This window comes from Nicotiana sylvestris, chromosome 8 (genome assembly GCF_000393655.2).
Source record: "Nicotiana sylvestris chromosome 8, ASM39365v2, whole genome shotgun sequence".
Taxonomy (NCBI): Eukaryota; Viridiplantae; Streptophyta; class Magnoliopsida; order Solanales; family Solanaceae; genus Nicotiana; species Nicotiana sylvestris.
The window spans coordinates 194,249,357-194,272,902 of record NC_091064.1 but is presented as its reverse complement, the minus strand read 5'-3'; the positions used below and the strand labels follow the sequence as shown (position 1 = coordinate 194,272,902).

At 40.4% G+C, this 23,546-nt stretch overlaps 1 protein-coding gene across 1 annotated transcript; it reads left to right on the top strand.

Moving 5' to 3' along the window:
• The first annotated feature begins 17,969 nt into the window (after window positions 1-17,969).
• Window positions 17,970-22,670, top strand: LOC104221654 (histone acetyltransferase type B catalytic subunit). The gene is made up of 10 exons (XM_009772759.2): window positions 17,970-18,095; window positions 18,222-18,263; window positions 18,943-19,052; window positions 20,052-20,120; window positions 20,457-20,495; window positions 20,567-20,643; window positions 20,767-20,866; window positions 21,342-21,417; window positions 21,495-21,655; window positions 21,745-22,670. Exons 1-10 carry the CDS (start codon window positions 18,020-18,022, stop codon window positions 22,384-22,386), a joined length of 1,392 nt encoding a protein of 463 aa, XP_009771061.1. The 5' UTR covers window positions 17,970-18,019; the 3' UTR covers window positions 22,387-22,670.
• The last annotated feature ends 876 nt before the right edge of the window (window positions 22,671-23,546 follow it).

The following is a 23,546-nucleotide window of genomic DNA, read 5'->3' as shown; positions in this document are numbered from 1 at the left end:
TTACAGCTTTCTTCACCGACGTTGGATCATCCTTAGTTCTTCTTAACTCCTCGGGAGTAAAACACCTTCCTGAGCGAGTCAAACCTTGTGCTTCACAAACTTCTTCCTTGATCTCTTTTCATTTGTAAATCACCGTCACCCGTTCATAATTCCAAGGAACAGCTTTGTTGTTGATCACTAGAAGCTGAGTTACTGGTTTTATAATAACAGGCTCTGTGCGAGCCCCCTTCACGACCATAACAGGTTCACTTGCAACCCCTGGTACTACCACTTTAGCTTTCTCGAGTTTCACTGCAACAATGCTTGACGACCCTTTCTCGGCTACCACAGCTGGCTTATTGTCTACCCCTTTCAACTGGACCATTGATTTCCTATTAGTTACCTTTTCCTTTGAGTTGGTTTCACTGGAATGGACCATCATTACCGTCTGCGAGGGCTTCTTGGAATCCCCTCCTTTTTGTATCAACTCAATCATAAAGGTCTCATGGTGAGCTGGTAGTGGATTCTGATTGATATTTGGTGCTTCTGGGGCCTGAACCTCGATCCGATGAGTATCAATAAGCTCTTGCACAACTGTTTTCAGTCTCCAACATTTCTTTGTATCATGCCCCGGGGCTCCTGAACAGTACTCACAACTCACCGAGTGGTCAAGATTTCTAGGAGGAGGATTTGGCATTTTAGGCTCAATTGGATTCAGCATGCCCAACTGCCTCAACCTGTGGAAAAGACTGGTATATGATTCCCCCACTGGAGTGAAAGTCTTTTGCTTCTGTAACCTCTCATTCTTTAAGGTTTGGTTTGGTCGAAAACCCATTCCGGGGGGATTTCTGTAGGCTCTTGGGGTGGATATGTATTTTGTGGAGCTGGGTATGGATTTGGTGGAGCCGGCGCACGCCATTGTGCGTGTGTCGGAGTTTGGGTATAGGTTTGTGCATGATGGACGGAAAAATGGGGATCTGGTGGTGGGTAGTAATGTTGTGGAGGGCTATATGGAGTGTGGGGTAATTTTGGTGGTAGGGTCGTGGTTGGCTATAGTAGGGTGACGGGCCTCTAGATCCGAACCAGGCACCGGATTCAATAGACGTGACATCTTCTTTCTTCTTCTTCCCAAGTACACCCCCAGTGCGGCTTTGAATGGCCTGAGTGGTTGCCTTGATCGCTGAATAACTCATGATTTTGTTGGACTTAAGCCCCTCCTCGACCATGCCTCCCATTTTTACAACCTCATTAAAAGACTTGCCAATTGCGGACACCAAATGACCAAAGTAAGTTGGCTCCAAAGCCTGCAAAAAGTAATCAACCATCTCGCTCTCTTTCATTGGGGGATCTACCCTTGCTGCTTGCTCCCTCCACCGGAAACCATATTCTCTAAAGCTTTCACTGTGCTTCTTCTCTAGTTTAGTCAAAGATAGTCGGTCTGGAATGATCTCAAGATTATACTGAAAGTGACAAGCGAATGCTTGTGCCAGATCATCCCATGTGTACCATCTTCCGTGATCTTGGTGGGTGTACCACTCCAATGCTGCTCCGCTCAAACTCTGACTGAAGTAAGCCATTAGCAATTCATCTTTTCCTCTGGCTCCCCTCATCTTACTGCAAAAACCTCTCAAATGAGCCATCGGATCACCGTGTTCGTTGTACAAGTTGAATTTGGGCATTTTGAACCCTGCCGGTAGTTGTACATTTGGGAATAAACACAGGTTTTTGTAATCCACGCTTACCTGACCTCCTAGCCCTCTCATATCCCTGAAAGATTGTTCTATGCTTTTCATTTTTCTGAACATCTCCTCATGTTCGGAATTTCTGGCTGGTCTCTCAGCTTCTCTCGGGAGATCAGAACGTGGATCATAGGGGTAGGTTTCGGGAGCTTTGAAGGTGGTCTCCGGGGGATAATACTAGTTGTCCTGAGTTTGGAACACAGGTTCACTCGGGGATCTATGGAGTGCAGCTGGTGGAGATGCCACAAAGACAGGGGTGACTGGCGGAGGAGGGTATGGAATTGATTTTGGTGGTGAAACTTGTGGCATATGAGAAATAGTGCCATGGTAGTGTTGATAAATGGGAAAACCTGGATCGGTGGCGGGATGATCCTGAGACTAAGCTAATGGTGGGGTAAAAGCCGGGTTGGCTGGGTAATACGGCGGTGATTGCCCTTTGGACCAGGCTTGGTACATTTCGGTCATCTGTTGCTTAATTTTGAGCATCTCCTCTTTCATTTTATTGACGTCCAACTCCTCTACCTCAACAGTAGTGTCGACATCCGAGATAGACATGATTTCTGGTATTGGTCCCTTTGATCTAGTTTGGTAATGATAACGTGTCAGTATCCTCTAAATAAACTAACTGCTTGAATTCTATGGAAGACAACAAACTTGTTAGTTTTTAGAGTTTAACACATATGAAATTACACGTTGGGATGCAATGCACCTAGGCAATTAACCATTTTCTATCATGCATTTGCTTCGGTTGCGTGCGTCATTCCGGCCTCTCATAATTGTGCCCCTTCTTTTAAGCTTCCTTTATTCCATCCTCCTTTATTTATTTTTCACTTCCCCTTTTTCTTTTTAGTGGTGGTCGAATCCTATAGAGATTGCCTACGTATCATGTCCCCACATGAATCAGACCGTGCGTAGTTCTAGCAGATAAGTGTGAAAGTAAATAAAACATTTTTGGGATTTTCAGCTTTTATAAAATAGATGCTTTGATCACAAAGACTCAATACTAACAAATTTCAAAAGACTAACAGACTCTGATGCAAAAAGACAAAATACAGACTCCGAAATTAAGCTATCATACTTTAAAGAAATATAGACTAACAGAAAGAAAATATAAACCCAACATGACTTACGGACTCCGACAGAAAAGGAAATACCGACTCAAACGGAAAAATCATTAGTATATCAATGCTCTTGGTGCCTGCGGGACATCATTCGGTCTCGTCGCGGGCCTATGTGCAAGATCCCTTTGAAGTCGGTCCAAGTTGTTCATTATTTGTTTAACAAAGGTCATCACCGCAGCAAAGAACGTAGTGCGAGTCATATCCTCACAAATGTGGCACTTCATAACGATGTAGTCTGCGATGTTTCTAATTCTCTCTCTTATGACGCCCTTTTCTTGTAACAAACGCCCAATCTGCCGGGCCCTGGCCTCCAAAGCTTGCTTGGCTGCATAATTTTGTTCCTGAAGTTGTTGCAAGTCTATTTCTAATTGCGCCAATGTCGTATAATAACGTTCCCTTTCAACCTTGAAGTCTTTTGCCTGCTTGATCATTTTGTTTTCCGTGGCGATGACCCTTTTCTTCAACCCCGCGACCTCATCGTCGTACCTTTCTCTTAACTGCTTAACCAGGCATACCCGTTCATCTGCATTTTTAGCCAATTGTTTTTTAGCCCTGGCCAGTTCACTTTCTGGTTTGTTCAAATAGAAACTATAGTTACTCACTTTCTGCCTCAGGTTAGCTACGAGCTTTTCATCTCTGTTACTTCGGACTAGATTTTTTGCTGCTACTTTCAGTTTCTGAATTTGAGCTCGAAGGGCCTCATTTTCTTTGGCTAGCCTTTTTTTTCACCCTCATCCGCCGCTGCTTGTAAGCCATTCTCGAATTGGAGGTCTTTGACTTGCTTCTCCAGCTTTCCTATTGTGGCCCTGTACTCGTTTTCTTTGGTCAACTAAGCCCACGGTTCTTGCGATGCCTCGACGAATTCCTGAATGTGCGGTTTTTTGGCCGGTCTTTCTGATTCGGCCCTTGCAGTGTTCTTCTTTCTATACCAGGCAAGGTAGGCGTGTGAGACCTCGCCTTTAGATAGGTTCTGCATTCGGGTGTTTGCCGTCAAATACTGGCACTCGTTCCAAATAGCACGAACTGTTTCTTCGTGAAATTGGCTGTCGGAGCTAATCTCAACCGCGTGGATACTGAGATCTTCATCTGGATGCATCACCTGACACCTTCCTAATTGTCTCATCACTCGGTAGGGAGCGTAAGGCTGAATACCTCGAAGACCCATTAGGAGGAAGTAAGGACCTGTGGCGGGTATATACACAATTTCTTCAACAGGAAGCCAACCTAGTGTCCATTCTATTTGTCCCGTAATGGTGGCGCGAAGGCGGGCTATCCATTCTCCAAACCCCTCCGGTAACTTGAACCCTGAAACCCTTGTGTTGAATTCTTCAATGCAGTTTTTCTCTGCGGATCCATAACTCATATATTGAGGGTGGTGGCACAAGTGCTCAATCATCCACATTTGTAATAGCAAATTGCATCCCTCGAAGAAGTCTGCCCTAGCTTTACAAGATGTGAGAGCTCGGTATATCTCAGACACTATCATGGGGGCGAGAGTGCTCTTGGCATTGGTAACTAGGACCTTGACGACTCCAGCCACCCACAAATCGATATTCCCATCTTCTCGGGGAAACACCACAAGGCCTAAGAATGCTACCATGAAAGCGAAACACCTATGCTCGTCCCATTTGTTCGGTTCCCTTTACTGCAAACCCCGTTTCCCGGATCATTGAACCCTCCTACATGCCCGTACTTCTGGTATATAAAACGTAGAGTGGGAAAACCCCCTTCCAACTCGGAATATGGGATTCCCTTGCTTATCTTTAGCAAATCCATGAATTTGTGAGAGTTAACGGCCGCGATCAGATACTTATGCCTCAAACCTACAGTACTTTTCATATAACCTGCTATCTCTTCCAAGGTTGGGGTGAGTTCAAAATCCGAGAAGTGAAATACGTTATGGGTCGGGTCCCAGAACGTAACCAAAGCCTTTATGATGTCTCCTCTAGGTCTGATCTTTAATAACCCGGTGAGACCCCCCAAATGCAGATTGACCTTATCTTGCTCTAACCTGCCCAGATCTTCCCACCATATGTGCAACTCCAAAGGGATCTTGTTCATAACTGCTATCGGCAAACTTGGACTCGTACTCATTCTGCACATTTATTGGGGTGATTAAGCAAAAATCAAAACTCATTTGACTCGAAGACAAAATTGACACACTTTTTCTTTTCCCTTTTTTCCAATAAATAAAATCCGGTTTTGCAAATACGGCCTTTCAGCACCTCGAAGAGAAAGATTTTAAGGTTGTGTTGGCTAACTAGTGAAAACCTTGAAAAATGACCACAGGCAGTTGTTTTTGCAAAAACAGCCTTCCGGCGCCCTTTTAGGGACATTCGGCTATTTCTGACAAGAATGGAATCACCCTAACTATTTTCAAATAAAAGTAAATTTTTTGTTCTTTTGGATTATTTTTGCAAAAAGGAAGTTGGACCCGATGGGAGTTGCCTACGTATCTCACACCCTGTGAGAATTAAACTGGCGTAGTTCGGACAATTTTGACAACACAAAAACCAATATATTTTTTTGAAAACAATAAAATTCTCTTTTTTTTGTTTTTTTTTTCAAAATTTCGGCGGAGTTTCGGTATATATAGGTTTTCAAAACAGGTAATTACATCCCTTAGCCCTCACACTGCTATTTCTTTTCCAAACTCTTTTCTTTTATTCAAAAACCGGTCAACATGCAAATCTGAAGCAAATAAATGCACAAGTAGCAAGTAGGATGCATTAGGATGGTCTTTTCATTTTTTGTACACCTGTCCTAGACAGACCCAACCCCTGTGTTGAGTCTCCAAAGTCAAAATGCACATGATGCAAACAAACGTTCCTATTAGGGATTCGGCATGAGGTATTGTTATACTAGGTTTAAAAACCTAGGTTTATTTGTTCTAGACCTGGCTTACCCGAGCGGACAACTCGAGCCGAGGGGGCTGCGTACCGGTAACCAAAAGATCATCCGGCTTTGCAACTTGTCCGAACCTCGTTCTATTTGGGATTTGACACTAACAGAAAGAAGTCACGATCAGCGTGCACTCCTCAGGAGGGAGAAGAGAGGGGTTTCGTAGTAGTTTATATATACAGTTCAGATAATATCAAAGCAGTAAAAAGCAACAATTAGCACATCAGGCCCAAACATGTAATAAAATCAGATAATAAATAAAGCAAAATAATAACAATTATTCTAAGCTCGAATTCTGAACCCTGAACCAGAGATTCTGGGTTCGGTTCCCAGCAGAGCCGCTAGAGCTGTTACACCTCTTTTTTTCCTACACCCCGGAAAGGGTATAAGGGAGTTTTTTCCAACTTAAAGTGACAATCGAAACGGGATTCATTTATTATTAAAAATTCAGAGTCGCCACTTGGGAGGTTTATGGTGTCCCAAGTCACCGGTTGAATCCCGAATCGAGGAAAGGGTTGACTCTGTTTAGCAGTCCGCGAACCAGAATTTCGAGTAAGGAATTCTGTTAACCCGGGAGAAGGTGTTAGGTATTCCTCAGTTCCGTAGTTCTAGCACGGCCGCTCAGCTGTTATATTCGGCTTAATTATCTGATTTTAATACCTGTTCAAACCTATGTGCATTTTAATACTTTAACCGCTTCGTTTATTTTAGGAATATTGCAACACTGTTAAAACATGTCTCGAACCACGTCGCATAAATGTACCCGGGGCTTTCGACATATTTTAACATTGTTGGGATTTGGATTTGGGTCACATAAATGCGCACCCGAGTTTAGGAAAGTAATATTATTAACTAACGCGCCTAAAAGCCTTTCGCATTTGCAGCTTTGCGAGGGCCATGGAATTTAACTAAACGGCACGCCTCGAATTCTAAGGATCAATACAGGATTAACTAAAATGAGGCCAGCACAACTAAATGGATTCATGTCTACATAATCAATCCAATATCCCTTTTAATGTGATCCAACACTCACATTTCATGAATAATCCTAGCGCGAGTTAAATTGCCAGCAGTTGGTACGACCTTCACTTCTCTTTAACTTTCCAATTCATTGAGTTATAAATAAAAAAATCTAACAAAATGAAAATATCTTGCTACCTTCAAGCTTGGGCCCAGAATGAGCCCACTTCTTTTAGAAGCTGAAATCAACAGGTGCAGGACTCAAGATCGAGTCCCCACAGCACACAAGCAACGACTGAAAATTCCAGGAGGTATCTGCGTGAACCCAGATGATTGCCAACGATGGCATTACACAACAAATCTTAAATAAGCCTTTAAACATTCAATGGACAATCACAGGAGATTGTAGTGACGACAAAAATCCAATTTCTTGGAAATTATACAATATGTGATTCTAATTGGTAAGTAAAACCTAACTAACCTAAACAATAACATGAAGGCCTGAGCCTTAACTAAAGCTCATATTAGCAGGACATGGGGGGGGTCGACATTAAGCAGCAATGACTTTAAAGCATCAAGTTTGATACCATATCATGCAAACGCCAACAAACAATTCAACACAGGCCAACATGATACTATAGAACATAACCAAGCAATTCTCTAACCTACAACCATTTTCAAACCAATCTGATAGTTAAGCAGAAGAATCAGGTCACTTAAAGCTTCAGTCTCATATCATAATACCCCATTCATGACAAATATACTAACCAAATACCTTTGTAGCTAAATATTACATCCATAGATGAGATTGAAAGGAGAAGAAATGAAATTCAGTAACGATAACATCAGTTTATCATATTTCCAAATTCAAACTCCATATTACACTTTAGGTGATGTCCATAGCGCCAAGGAAATACCTGGAAGTAAAGATGAAACGAAAGGGTGAGGATTTCAGCAGTAACAACGGCAGAATTGAGTTCAGATCCAAGGAAATAGTGCCACAAAGCAGTTCAAAATCGTGAAATGCAACCCAGAATACCAAAGATCCAATTTCGGATTCACAGTTAAGCCAACAAACTCAGCATCCAAGATAAATGACTGACACTCAAACTGTTTCAAAATCCAAACAGTTAAGAAATTGATTCAAGGACAGAAAAGTTGTAGATTAGCAAATTCAAACTTAATGGAACAGTGCTAAAGTTTTCAGCTGTTTTCAGATTATTTTTTTTCCGATCCCCTTGTATCTATGTGTGTTCCCAGTTATATACCTCATCATCTAGCCTTTTCCAGCTCCTCTTTTTTTCCTTAAAATTGTATTCTTTCAGCTTTTGAAAATGTCCCCCATGTTATCCTACTTTCCAACTTTAAAAGGGCATTAAGCTAACCATTGTGAGTCTCCTTTGCATTTTTAATTCACTCCACTAACCTAGTGCTTTTAATTAATTCATTAATGCAATTTCTACCCTACCATTACTTCCTAAGTTAGGTAAACAATCTCCTTTTATTGAATAATTCCCAGACTAACACTTTAAGTTCATAATTGTTCAATTAGAATCTCTAAAAGTTATAAACATTTACAGAATGGCTAGGCAAAAAAACCAAAGGGCATCAGTTTCTGAAACCTAAATAGGTTTAGCATTGAAATAGAGTCAGAAATAACCCCTCATATGAACAATCTGAACTGACATTAGCAAGAAACGACCATTGAAGAGCCTATTTGAGATTCGACCTTTTGACACTTTTAACACAATCATCTTAACAAGGCATCAAAACATCACGAGGATATTAATATGTTGCCTATTAGAATAGTATAAACCCAAATTGAAAATTGAGAACCTACTGATTCAATGGCAAACTTACGAACTTAATTAACTAAAACAGAAGCTGGATACGAACCTAAAACTAGACAGAGTGGAGAGACCAAAATCAGGGCACAATCCTCCTTTTTTATTTTAGGAATTTAAATAAAAGCTAAAATGGACAGAAATGACTGAACAAACAAATTAACCTAATAGGAAGAACCTATTATAATTTCAATTCAAAGTCAGACCGTTAAAATACACAAAGTAGAAAAGAAGAAGAGATAGAGATGAAATAGACATTGAAAATAAAAGAAATGCTACAGGGAAACTCACCGACTAAACTCGAAATTAAAACCTTATAGCTTGATTCATACAAAACTGATACCAATCGCTTTTTTTCTATTGAGAAAGAGCAAATGACATCAATTTTGTAATGAATCAGCCTTCCCGAGTCGATGCATGCCACCAGTTTTGACAGTATCGAGTTGTGAGTTTTTAGAGCTTAAATTTGGATCTAATATTCGAGGAGTTCTAGAAAGATTCCAAGGAAACCATTCTGGGATTTTTAAAGAGGGGGTCAAGGTGGTCATATGGTGTTAGTTTGGGGTTGATTGGGTAAACTAGGGTTCGGGTCCGATCTTCGATCTGAAATTCGGGGGATTTGGCTAAGATTCGAAGGCAATGGTTTGGGGATTTGAGATGATGAGGTAAAGGAGAATCAAGGGTGTTAATTTGGGGTTGTTTGGGTCACCGGAACCGCCGTGAGGTGATTTCCGGTGGGCGGAAGAGGGCGGCGTGCGGTGGTGCCTGTTCTTGGTATCTGAAGAGACGAGTGGGGGGGAGGGCTGTTTGGTATATTAAAATGGGGAATTAACCGGGGCCGTTGGATTAGAGGGGATCGACGATCCAGATTGATCAAGGGAAAAACGGGGTCGTTTGGTGGCTAAGTGGGTGGTCCGGGTATGGGAATGGGTCGGGTTGTGAGAAAGGTTTGGGACCGTTCGATCAGGCTGATTCAACGGCCCAGATTAGAGCATGTCCAAACGACGTCGTTTTGGTTGAGGCTGGAGACGGACCGAGTTGGGGAGACGGGTCTGGGCTGGTTTGGGGTGTATTTGATTTGGTCTTTGGTGGTTAAATTGAGTTTGGCCCAATTTGATTTCCTTTTCTCTTATTAATTCTTTTTCTTCCTAAATTGTCTTCAAAATTAAAACCAAAAATCCTAACTCAAATTATAAAACCAAAATTGACTTAAAATACTAATCCACTTTAAATAATATTTATCACAAGTAATTAAATACTAAAAAATAAAATAATCACACAATTTGACATTAAACACTTTAAAAATGCAAAATATGTTATTTTTTTATTCTTTCATTTTTGTAAAAATAAGTAATTTACTACTCAACTAAAAAATTATAAAATTAAATCCTAAATGCAAATGCAATCTATTTTTTGTATTTTTCATTTATTTAAACATACAAACATGCATGAACGCATGCAAATAATGACAGAAAATACTATAAAAATCCACAAAATTGCAAACAACGGAAAAAATTATTTTATTTTGATTTTTTTGGGAGTGATTCTCATAGGGAAAAAATCACGTACTCACAAATACAAATGATAATTTGTTATAACATGTGTATATGGTCGAAATCGTATGCCTCCCACTTATAGGCTCGAGGTCCTTCTTAAGCCCAAGTCCGGGCGAGGTCGAGTTCGAACCCGACGGGCTAGACTCGAGATCGAAGATAGAATGCAAGGACCGGAGATAGAAGTATAAGGAGTACCGAAGATGAGTATGCTCAACCCCGAAATAGTACCGTTATGGATTTGTAACAGAATGAGCTAGATTCCTGCCACGTCCCAAAGATCGTGGCGCAAATCCCGGAATAGGATTGTACGATTCTGTACTAGGCAGTTAGATAGTTGTACCAAGAATATTCCTTACTGTAAATAGAAATATACCTTATTTAGAGGTTCCCCTATTATATAAAGGGGACCCCAATCATTTATAATATCATTTAATCATTGAGCAAAGAATATACTCTTCTACTGTTTGCCTACTGTTCAGCAGAATCATCATTTAGCTCTACTGTTCTTATTTTACTTTTCTTACTTAATTGTTCTTACTGCTCTAAGCCTACCTCGAGGTCACTGCTGCTGAGTAACATTGGTTTGATTCACTCGTCCCTTTCATTTCTACTTCATATATCTTGATTATTAATTGTTACTGAACTAAATCACGTATCTTTAAAACCACAAATCAAATTTAATTGTTAATCGTATTTTCGAGGTAAACAGTTTGGCGCCCACTGTGGGGATAAAGATAATAGTAATTATTTCTTTACTAATTCTCGTCACACACGTTGTTTTTACACTTTTTCTTGTCAAGATTTTTTGATTCTAAGGCTGAAACATGTCTAGCTCACAAAACGCACCCATTCATGACAACGAAGGTCTTGGAGAAAACAACAACGCAGGGGTCAGTGTACCACCGATAAACCCAGTGGAAGTGCCAATTGTGGAACCAGTTGATATTAGTTCACACATCGCTTTGAATGTAGATCTAGGCGCAGACCCCGAAGGAAATATACACAGGGAAGCCTGATCCGGTGGCCAAAGAGCACAAGGAATGAGAGATAGGGGAGTTAGCCTCCAAGTGATATTCGAGATGCTACAAGCTCAGCAAATTGCCATCGCTCAACTTCAGAGTCAGAATAAAACTCCAAACACAGTGAACCAGTAGACACTCGGCGTACCGAACCAGCCGCTAGAAAGGCTCGATTAAAGTGGCTCGGGGACTGATCCCATGATTATGAGGATGCTCGAAGAGCTTACTAAGAGGATCGAGTCCAGAGAAAAGAAAATTTAAGACAATGATAAGAAGGTGGAAACTTATAACTCCTGTGTAGATCAGATACCGAGGGCACCACCAGTTTTGAAAGGTTTAGATGCCAAAAAGTTCATACAAAAACCATTCCCTCGTAGCGCAGCTCCGATGCCCATTCCTAAAAAATTTTGCATACCCGATATACCCAAATATAACGGAACAACCTACCCCAACGAGCATACTACTTCATATACTTGCGGAATCAAAGGGAATGATTTGAATGACGATGAGATCGAATCAGTCTTGTTGAAAAAGTTTGGAGAAACGTTGTCGAAAGGAGCTATGATTTTTTATCACAACTTAGCTCCTAACTCTATTGACTCGTTTGCTATGTTAGCAGATGCCTTTGTGAAAGCACACGTCGGGGCCATAAAGGTGGCCACGAGAAAATTGTATGTCTTCAAAATAAAATAAAGGAACAACGAGATGTTAAGAGAATTTGTGTCCAGGTTTTAGATGGAAAGAATGGAATTATCATCGGTCTCCGATGACTGGGCAGTACAAGCCTTTATGCAGGGCTTGAACGAGTGAAGTTCGATTGCATCTCGACAGTTGAGGCAAAACTTGATCGAATATCTAGCTGTGACATGGTCGGATGTGCACAACCATTACCAATCGAAAATTAGGGTTGAGGACGACCAACTAGGAGTCCCATAGGGTTCAGTTCATCCTAACAGATTCATGGTCAAGCCCCCAAGGGATACGGACAGAGAATCGAGATCGAACAGGGAAAGGTATCAACCGTATGTCGATCGAAGGAACAACGGTTTAGGTCGGAATGCTTATCGGAATGATCAAAGAAACGATCAAAGTCAAAGTTCTCGGGGACTCATGAGTAAAAGTAGATTCGATAAGCATGTCGATCCCGTAGAGGCACCTCAATTATCGGAGTACAACTTCAGTGTAGATGCATCAGGGATTGTGTCATCTATTGGAAGAATCAAGACACCAAGTGGCCCATGCCGATACAAACCGATCCTTCTCAAAAGAACCCGAACTTGATGTGCAAGTATCATGGCACACATGGTTATATAACAGAAGATTGCAGGCAGCTAAGAGAGGAGGTGGCTCGGTTGTTCAACGAGGGCCATCTTCGAGAAATTCTAAGTGATCGAGCTAAGAATCACTTCATGGAAGGGGGTGCAAGGAAAACTGAGCAAGAAGAACCATAACATGTAATCCACATGATCATTGGCGTAGTCGATGTCCCTCAACGACATGTGTTCAAATGCACCAAGGTGTAAATCACAAGGGAAAAACAGAGTCAGAGCTATGTGCCCGAGGACGTCTTATCATTCTGTGACGAGGAAGCAGAAGGCATATCTCAACCTCACAATGACGCCCTGGTAATCTCTATCCTTTTAAATAAAATTCAAGTTAAACGTGTTTTAGTGGATCTAGGTAGCTCAGCAAACATAATCAGACCGAGGGTCGTGGAATAACTCGGCCTACAAGATCAGATTATACCTGCTTCCAGGATCCTAAATGGCTTCAACATGGCAAGCGAAACAACAAATAGAGAAATTATCTTGCCAGTAAACGTAGCTGGGACCATACAAAACACTAGATTCCATGTCATCGAAGGCCACATGGGGTATAACGCACTTTCTCGGGATACCGTGGATATACAACATGAGGGCAGTGCCTTCAACTCTTTACTAGATGATGAAATTCCCAATAGAGGAAGGAGTGAAAACAGTCTACGGAGAGCAACATGCTGCAAAAGAGATGTTTGCAATCAAGGAAGTGGTGCCGATACCAGAACCTTTGACCTCGAAAAAATTGAGCACCAAAGGTAAGTAGCCAACCAAATAGCAATCACCGCCTCCAGCCTCGATGGAGTCAGAGCAACATGTAATCGAAGACGAAGATGAGGATTTCCTTACTCCTCGAACATTCATCATTCCCAAAGAATCAGATGCAACCAATTCAACTATCGAGGAGCTGGAGCAGGTCATTTTGATCGAATACATGCCTGAGAGAAAGGTATACCTGGGAACGGGATTGACCCCGAACTCAGGAAAAAACTCATTCAATTTCTTATTGATAATATGGATTGCTTTGCTTGGTCCCATTTAGATATGACATGGATTCCACCGAAAATCACCACCCATCGGCTAAGAACCGATCCCAGATTCAAACTGGTGAAGCAAAAAAGGAGGCCTCAATCCGAGGTAAAGCATGCTTTCATAAAATACGAGGCAACCAAACTTCTTAAAATAGGATCTATTCGGGAGGTAAAGTATCCCGAGTGGTTAGCCAACGTAGTTGTAGTTCCTAAAAAGGAAACAAACTTAGAATGTGCGCAGATTATAAGGACTTGAACAAAGTATGTCCAAAAGATTCTTTCTGTTTGCCAAACATCGATCGTATGATCGAGGCCATGGTTGGCCATGAGACCCTAACTTTTTTCGATGCCTACTCCGGGTACAATCAGATTCTGATGAACCCGGAAGACCAGGAAAAGACTTCATTTATTATTAAGTTTGGAACTTATTGTTACAACGTAATGCCTTTCGGGATAAAAAATGCAGAAGCTACATACCAACGCCTAGTTAACAAAGTGTTCGAAAAACAAATAGTTAAAACAATGGAAGTCTATATTGATGACATGTTGGTTAAGTCTCTGCGTGCAGAGGACCATTTAGTTCATTTGCAGGAAACATTCAAAATTTTGAGGCAATACAACATGAAGCTTAACTCGGAGAAATATGCCTTCGGAGCTGGCTCAGGTAAGTTCCTCAGCTTCATAGTGTCAAATCGGGGTATCGAAATCAACCCTGATAAGATCAAGGCTATCGAGGATATAACGATCGTGGATAGTGTGAAGGCCGTGCAAAGGATAACAGGGCGAATAAATGCTTTGGGTCGATTCATTTTGAGGTCGTTAAATCGAAGTCACCGGTTCTTTTCCTTGCTAAAAAGGAAAAAGGATTTCGCATGGACCCCGTAATGTCAACGAGCCTTAGAAGAATTGAAACGATACTTATCAAGCCTACCTTTGATTCACATCCCGAAGGTAGATGAAAAACTTTGCCTATACTTGGCAGTGTCCGAGATAGCGGTAAGTGGGGTATTAGTTCGAGAAGAGCGAGGTACGCAATTTTCTGTTTATTACATAAGTCAAACTCTAGGAGATGCTAAAACTAGGTACCCCCATTTAGAAAAATTAGCACTTGCATTGATAAGCGCATCTCGAAAGTTAAACCCATATTGTCAATGTTATCCTATATGTGTATTAACCACTTACCCCCTTCAAAATGTTTTGCATAAGCCCAAGCTATCGGACCGATTGGCCAAATGGGTCGTCGAACTTAGCGGGTACGATATCAAATATCAACCCCGAAAGGCCATCAAGTCTCAAATCCTTGCTGACTTCGTGGACAATTTTACGCCGACCCTCGTACTCGAAGTGGAGAAAGAACTCTTGCTAAGCTCGGGTACAATATCGGGGGTATGGACCTTTTTTACAGACGGTGCCTCAAATGTAAAGGGGTCTGGGCTCGCCATTGTCTTGAAGCCACCCACGGCTGATACCATTAGGCAATCTATCAAAACTCCAAGATTAACTAACAATGAGTCCGAGTATGAGGCCATGATTGCAGGTCTCAAGCTAGCTAAAAGCTTGGGAGCAGAAGTCATCGAGGCCAAGTGCGATTCTCTATTGGTGGTAAACCAAGTAAACAAAAGTTTCGAGGTTCGAGATGATAGAATGCAACAGTACTTGGATAAGCTATAGGTAACTTTGCACCGCTTCAAGGAGTGGACTCTGGATCATGTGCCTCAAGAGCAAAATAGCGAGGCCGATGCACTTGCTAATATAGGATCCTCGGTCAAAAAAGATGACATCGTCCCGGGGAGTGTCGTCCAATTATCAAGGTCTATGGTTGAAGAGGGTCATGCCGAGATAAATTCAACAAGTTTAACATGGGACTGGAGGAATACGTATATCGACTATTTGAAGAATGGAAAACTCACATCGAACCATAAAGAATCGAGGGCCTTACGAGCCAAGGCTGCTAGGTTTGCATTAGATGAAGATGGAACATTGTATCGAAGAACATTCGATGGACTATTGGCGGTATGCTTGGGGCCAGGGGACACCGATTATGTTCTACGAAAAATCCACGAAGGTACTTGTGGGAACCATTCCGGTGCCGAATCTTTGGTCCGTAAAATTATAAGAGCAGGTTACTACTAGGATAGCATGGAAAAAAATACTAAGGAATTTGTCAAAAAAAGTGATAAGTGTCAACAATTTGCACCGATGATACATCAACACGGAGAACAACTCCATTCGGTCCTATCCCCGTGGCCTTTCATGAAATGGGGAATGGATATAGTCGGCCCTCTACCAACGACCCCATGTAAAGCTAAATTTATTTTTGTTTGTGATTGATCATTTTTCTAAGTGGGTGGAAGCACAGGCCTTTGAGAAGGTCCGAGAAAAAAAAGTCATTGACTTTATCTGGGACCACATTATATGCCGATTCGGGATACCTGCCGAGATTGTATGTGACAATGGAAAGCAATTCATCGGCAGCAAGGTAACAGAGTTCCTCGAAGCACATAAGATAACAGAGTTCCTTAACACTTGGCCCAATCATCTCCAACTTTTGCTACAACTAAGATATCGAGATGCATGCTTGCATCGGCCTGGGACATCGGGGGGATTTTCAACCCTAAAGTCCTTCTTAATCACGCAAGGGCAAGGGGTGATTTCTTCAAAAGTCGAAGGCGCCGCCTGTTTGGCCGGCTGAGAAGTAGAAGATGACGACGCCTTATTTTTTTGGGACCGTTTTGGAAGTTTTAGCCATGATTTTTAAGCTAAAGCATACAGAGTGTATCAGAATGTGGTGTTTTAACGAGAACCTGGCATTTTTCGGCGCTTAAAAAGGTGGTGAAAATAGGTGATTAGAGAAAGAGATGAAGATGGGAAAGGTGTAATGAAAGAGTAAAGTTTTTTACTCAAAGGAATAGCCTCGTATTTATAGAAGGGCAACAACGGTTCATCGGCGCTAGTGGCCGACCAGTACTGGCGTGCTTTCAATGTTTTGGGGAAGTGGACCGACGGGACATTTCAATCACTTCGAGCGCCTACGTCACGGAAATGATGTCATCACTAAAGACTCCGGGAAAACGAAGATCAAATCATTTCTTATCATCTTATTCTAAGAAATGCGGGGACTATCTGTATACAGTCGAAATCGTATGCCTCCGACTTATAGGCTTGAGGGTCCTTCCTAAGCCCAAGTGCGGGCGAGGTCGAGTTCGAACCCAATGGGCTAGACTTGAGATCGAAGATATAATGCAAGGACAGGAGATAAGAGTATGAGGAGTACCGAAGATGAGTATGCTCGACCCCGAAATAGTACCGTTATGGATTTGTAACAAAATGAGCTAGATTCTTGCCACATCCCCAATATCGTGGCGCAAATCCCGAAATAGGATTGTACAATTTCGTACTAGGTGGTTAGACAGTTGTACCAAGAATATTCCTTACTGTAAATAGAAACATACCTTATTTAGAGGTTCCCCTATTATATAAAGGGGACCCCAATCATTTGTAACATCATCTAATCATTGAGCAAAAAATATACTCTCTACTTTTTGCCTACTGTTCATCAGAATCATCCTTTAGCTCTACTTCTTATTTTACTTTTCTTACTTAATTGTTCTTACTGCTCTAAGCCCACCTCGAGGTCACTAAGCTCGAGGTCACTGCTGTTGAGTAACATTGGTTTGATTCACTTGTCTCTTTCATTTCTACTTCATATTTCTTGATTATTAATTGGTATTGAACTAAATCACGTATCTTTAAAACAACAAATCAAATTTAATTATTACTCGTATTTCCGAGGTAAACAACATGTTAAAATATATTTAATGGTTATGTATTATTTATAACTCTACTTGATTCTTGAATAGCGAAAAATCAGAAATAGCCAGATTTATAGTTGGTAATTGAAAAATAATCATAGTTTCAAAAGTAATCGAATTTTAGCCATTTTCTGAATGTAAAGGTAAAATCTGAACAAACACACCCTTAAAATTCAGAAATATTGCAGCATAATATGTTGGAGTTCGAATTTTTTTACATATGAGATTCCAGCAGCATAATATGCTGAAAGTTTACAATGCGTTGGAGTTTCAACATAATATGCTGAAAGTTTACACGCATGAGCTCCATGTCCAACATATTATGCTGGGCCTTTTGTGTGCTGGAGTTCCAAGATAATATGCTGGAAGTTTATACGCATGAGCTCCATAATCCAGCATATTATGCTGGAACTTTTCGTGTTTCAGCAAAATAGTAATTATTTTTTAATAACTTTATAAATGCTGGCTATTTTTCAATTACAAATTTGAAAACTAGCTAGCCCGTACTATTTTCACTCCTGAATATGACAAGTTTCATTGGATCTTTGCAAAAGGCCTGGCCCTGAATAGAACTTAGCAGCATGGCCCATATAATTATCGGGCCAGATGTTTTCAGCCAATGACCCGAGATCTAAAGGGCGGGCACACAGCCAGCTTATATAATGGAATTATGCCCTGCTGATTCCATCTTTCCCGCCTCAGAACATTTTCCCGCTCGGAGCAAAACCCTAACCAGCAGAAATGGGGACGAAGCATCACTCCTCCGATCCAATCAACGACCCGAAGAAGCGCCGTCGTGTCGGTTTTTCTAAGCCTGGTGAGTAGTCATTCACCTCTGAATCACTTTTCTTTAGTTTATTTCCTCTTCATCAGTCCTCAGCTGCGTTTTCTATCTTCTCTCACCATTCACATCGTCTTTGCTTGATGTTCTTTTTCTACGCAGATGCTGGAATTGAAGCTAACGAGTGCATTACTATATACTTAGGTTTGAATTTTACTCTTCTCTAAGGAAAAATTAGTCAACTGTTTTGTTCAATTTTTTCGGAGTGGTTATGTTACTATCCTATTGTTTAGCTTCCAGTGAAGTGAAATATTCAGCTTTTAACATTCTGGCCTGATATCTTGATTTTCACCATGGATTATTTTATTCCTTTGTCTTTTCTTTTTTTAAATGTGAAAAAGGAAAATCCTTTAGAGTTTCTCTTTCAGGCCTCTATGTAGAGTAATAATATTTAGGTTAAAATTGGTTGGAATTTAGTGTATGCAAGTTTTCCCCAAGTCAGAGATTAATGAAGTTCAATCTAGATATTGGTGTTGTACCTGATCTAGCTGCTCATTTGCTTAAGCTTTGGCTCTGCCTTGGTCTATTCGTAAACAAATATACACTGTAGGCATGGATTTCGAATTGGAACATAGAGGTGCTTCTTTAATTCATTGGACGTCTCATTTTCTTGTTTCTAGAAACTTGCTAAAAAGTAGATGATATACATCCTGATGATTGGTTTTTCTCGCTCATCACTGGGTTTAACTTGGACCTAAAACATTGTTTTAAGTTGAAATGTTTGACAATATAATTTATTTTGGCATGATTTGTCTTTATTTGATTTTGGGAACCTATTTCTCTTCCTTACTGGTCCCATAACACATTTTTTGCATGTTCTTAGTTTCTAGTAAAGAGGATGTGGACTCCCCAAACAGTTTCTGTCTTGAACCAGTTGACTTGAATCACTTTTTTGAAGATGATGGCAAAATTTTTGGGTATCAGGGTCTGAAGGTAACCCTCTTTCTCAGAAGTGCTCTTTGTGGCTGAGTTGTTCTGAGTTTCATTTGTTATTTAATTTTTCTACTGGATACACCTAAAAGAATCTTCAGAACAAGAAAAAATGGAGAAAGTTGTCATGTATAGTGACTTGAGTGTTCCTTTGACATGAGTGTCCTGGTTTTCGGACTAAAAGTCTAAAAGAGATATGATGTGACTGCATTTGTGTTGCACAAGTGTCAGAGAGGTATCTGATTGGTGTTGATATTGGACTTGATAGTAACTAGAGCCTGCTATTAGAATATGGTGTTTGCTTCCCTGCCACAAATTTCTTCTCTCCCTTACACGTCTCATAATGGATTAGGGATGTTGGTCTATCAGGTTAATGATGAGATTGCATGATTTAAGGGAGGACTGCAGTCCTTATCTGGAAAAAAAGAAGGGAAGGACTATATTTGTGAGGAGAGAAGAAAGAGTTTTAGGGTGCGTGCAAGGGTTTTTGAGGTTTTGAGATGGGCTGCAAGTTGGCTAAGTGTGTGGATGGGATGAGTATCAAAGTTCTGCTTAGTCCTTCTAAAGTACATTTGCTATCATCTTGCTTACATGAGCTATGCTACATGTTCTGGAACTGAGATGAATTCAGGAACTTCAAGTTCTAGACTGCACCTTCATCTGTGGTTGCTGCTTATCTAGATATCAGGTTGCACATTCGGTCCTGGCTTCTCACCAGAATTTTCTGTTTCAGCGTCCCTTCACAGGTCTGATCCATTAAGGATACAATTTTTTTGACCAAAAAATAGATAAAGGAGACCTTAGTAATGATCTTGAATGAATGTCATAAACTTGGAGTCGCCCAGCACAAAAAGTCAGAAAACGCTGCCCCCTCTCCACTTCCATAGAGGGGAAGAGAGGAAAATGATAGCATGTATAATTGTTACATAACTTTGATAATGCTCTTACTTGTATTGATTGTTCTTTTAGTTAATCTGATCTTTTCATGTTTCCATTTTGCAGATCACTATTTGGGTTAGCTTGATATCCTTTCATGCTTATGCTGATATTTCCTTTGAGAGCTCATCAGATGTAAGTATCCTTTTTTGCTTCTTGTTTTTGCTCCTACTGTTCAAATTTCTAATGTATAAACGAGTGAACTAGATTCTAGTGATGTCCCTAATCTTCGCTATTCTATTGCTTTTGCTCCTATCACTTAAGTGCATGAATTTTAAGGGTTGAATCTCATTGAGAGTTATTTCAGACTTTCGGGATATATCTCATTACAAATGGTTCTTTGCAGTCGACTAAGAGCCAAAATGCAATTCTCTATGAAAGAGTTACCTCTCAGGATTTGCTTGACTTATTTCTTACTCACTTGTATATGATTTTCTTCTCTTTATTCTTTATCTTTTTTTGGATTACTAGGGAGGCAGAGGTATCACAGATCTAAAGTCTGCTTTACAGGTAATGACTGTATGGATTTTCTCTTAGTGTAATATTATCAATACGGGGTTTAACTGTGATTTTTCTAGCAGAATATTTTTGCTGAGAGTCTCGTTGATGAAAAAGATGCCTTCCTGCAAACATTTTCAACTGAAAGCCATTATGTTCGGTTTGTCCGGAACTTTATTATACCTATTTTTTCATGTTGATTCTACTTGCCATCCATGATGAATCATATTTCGTTCGACCAATTTCTACCATATATTTATATCTTAGTTATGCTTGCACACAGGTCTGTTGTCTCAAATGCTGAAGCATTGCAGCATAAAGTTTCAAATGGCTGTAGCACCGAATCTAATTGTCTTTCAAAATCAGAGCCTTTTGATGCAGAGGTGCCTTCTTTGGCCCTTTTCTTGACTTATTAGGATAGAGATGACAATAATCATATCTGTTTTATGCCTCTAGTCTAGTGCATGCATAATATCTTTCTTATGTGTTTCTCTTTTAAGATGTTAAGGGTTTTGAACAAACTAGTACTAAAGCAGCTAAACTACAGCTGCCAATCCAATGTGTTAGATTGGAATATGGTGAAGGATATCTTCTAGACCTATATGGAATAATGATTTATGAACCATTTATATTAGCGAACTTCTTTCTACTATTTGGGTAACATATGTTATAAGAAGCTACTCCTGCCTGATTGGAAGCTTCTGTCTATGTCTGTTGTGTGCTCTCTCAAAATTTGATACTTCACTTCCTTATGCATGTGGATTCTTAGCATGTTGAGTACTTGAGTTGAAACATTATGTTTGTGTATTTTGTGACAAATAAGCTAAGGATTGATTATCCTTCTCGGAATTGGTCCAGGTATTCCGGATTGTTGGCATGCCTGTAGGACACCTTTATAGCAGATTGGTGCCACTTGTACTACTCTTAGTGGATGGTAATAGTTGTATGTTTTTTTGAAAAAAATTATCATTTATGGCTGGCTTCAATTCTTATAGTGGTATTTGTAACCAGGTAGCAATCCTATTGACATCCTTGATCCTAGATGGGAGATTTATCTCCTAATCCAGGAAAGGAAAGATATTCAGGAAGAAAGCCGTTCAAGGTTGCTTGGTTTTGCAGCTGTCTATCGTTTCCACCGTTATCCCGAAAGTAAACGCTTGCGACTTGGGCAGGTAAATAATTGACAGTTAGGCATGATCATAACATACATATTTTATTGATATAGCTCTTTCTAACTTGTAATTAATTTGGATTTTGGCAGATACTAGTTTTGCCTCCTTACCAGCGTAAAGGTTATGGTCGTTTTCTTCTTGAGGTGCTGAACAGGGTTGCAATATCGGAAAACGTATATGACCTGACTGTTGAAGAGCCAGAGGATTCTCTTCAACATGTTCGATCGTGTATTGATGTGGAGCGTTTGCTTGTATTTGACCCAATCCAGCAAGCGCTAGACTCAGTTGTATCACGTTTAAAGCACGAAAATCCTTCTAAAAAAAGCTACACTTGTAAGTATGGTCCACCATTGAGTGCTGTTGAAGATGTGAGAAAAACTTTGAAAATCAACAAGAAGCAGTTTGAGCAATGTTGGGAGATTCTTATCTATCTTAGCTTGAACCCAGTTGACAAATATATGGAGACATACAGGACAATTGTTTTGCACAGAGTAAAGGCTGAAGTTGTTGGGAAAGATTCAGAAGGCAACGGGAAACAGGTGATTGATGTACCAACTGAATATGATCAGGAGATGTCATTTGTGATGTTCAAATCGCAAAATGGTGAATCTAGTAGCATAGAGAAGGCTGACAATCAAAGTAATGTGGAGGAGCAGCTGCAGAAACTGGTGGATGAACGATTGGATCAGATCAAGTTGATTGCAGAGAAGGTTTCTGTTCATCGGCAATGAAGTCAAAGGCAGCTGCTATTTCACATCCTAACAGATGCTTAGTCCAAAGCTGATGATGCAGCAGATTTGGAATTTACAAAGATGTGGCTGTAGATGAAATCGACTGTACTTGATTAGGTTAAATTTGTCTAGTTTCCGATATTGTAAGAGACTTGTTTGCTTAACTTGTGAGGCAGCTTTCTGCACTCTCCCTCTATTTTTTTTACTGATGGATTTATCTTGTAGTTTAAAGCATGTAACAGTTATGTGCTAAATGAAGCAATTGGGAAAATATTTTAATCTCAGCACTTTTGGCCGATTTACAGTTTACATAAGTAAATGGAACAAAAATAGATAATTGACTAACGGAAGAGGCTCACATTAATGCAATCATAGCTCACAAATTGTCTACTTGTATCCGATAAAGATCAATCCACTACATCTTCTACAGGAAATTGTGGCTCCTTTGGATGAGGCCGAGGAAAAGGTGCTGTACTGTGCCTCAACTTGAAAGTGGAGCCTCGCCCTATATCTTTAAGGTTGTTTGGGTGAAGAAAATACCTAACCCGTTACCCAAAGATGCCTTATAATACATTTCCTATTCACACAGGAACTTAACAAGATGTAGTGTACTGTGATATGTTACCGATGGATGTTGCTCACATATTCTTTGGCTTGCTATTTGATAAAGATGCCATTAACAATGCTAGAGAAATCACCTACTCCTTTACAGTTCAAGAGCAAGACAATCACTTCCAACGCCTGCTAAACCCCATGATCTAATTCCTAGGTCCAACAGTGAGTCATCGCCTCAGAGTGTTGTTCCTAAGAGCTTGAATTCTTGTCACATCTCTCGCGGCAATGACAAATACAAAGCGGATTTTTTCTAGCCCTTGTAGCTAAAGACCCTCTTCTCTCCTCTCTTCTCAAGCATCTCGTTCATTCTTCTCACAGGAGGTGCACTCAATTCTCCCTGAATTTGAAGTTGTGCCTGAGAAACTTCCTAAGGAGCTGCTACCTCTTTTGAGGGACATTTGACATGCCATTGACTTGATACCTGCAACTCAACTTCCCAAGTCAACACACTATAGGATGAACCCTATAGAACAAGGTGAACTAAGAGAACAAGTTGAGGATTTATTAGCTAAGGGATCTGTTAAACATAGCCTTATTTCTTCAAA

Bases quoted from the DNA above. Each gene is read 5' to 3' on its own strand.
- LOC104221654 (XM_009772759.2), top strand. From the start codon at position 18,020: ATGGGGACGAAGCATCACTCCTCCGATCCAATCAACGACCCGAAGAAG. The intron at 20,121-20,456 runs GTAAGTATCCTT...TTGGATTACTAG, and splicing joins CCTTTGAGAGCTCATCAGAT to GGAGGCAGAGGTATCACAGA. The intron at 20,867-21,341 runs GTGCCTTCTTTG...GAATTGGTCCAG, and splicing joins CAGAGCCTTTTGATGCAGAG to GTATTCCGGATTGTTGGCAT.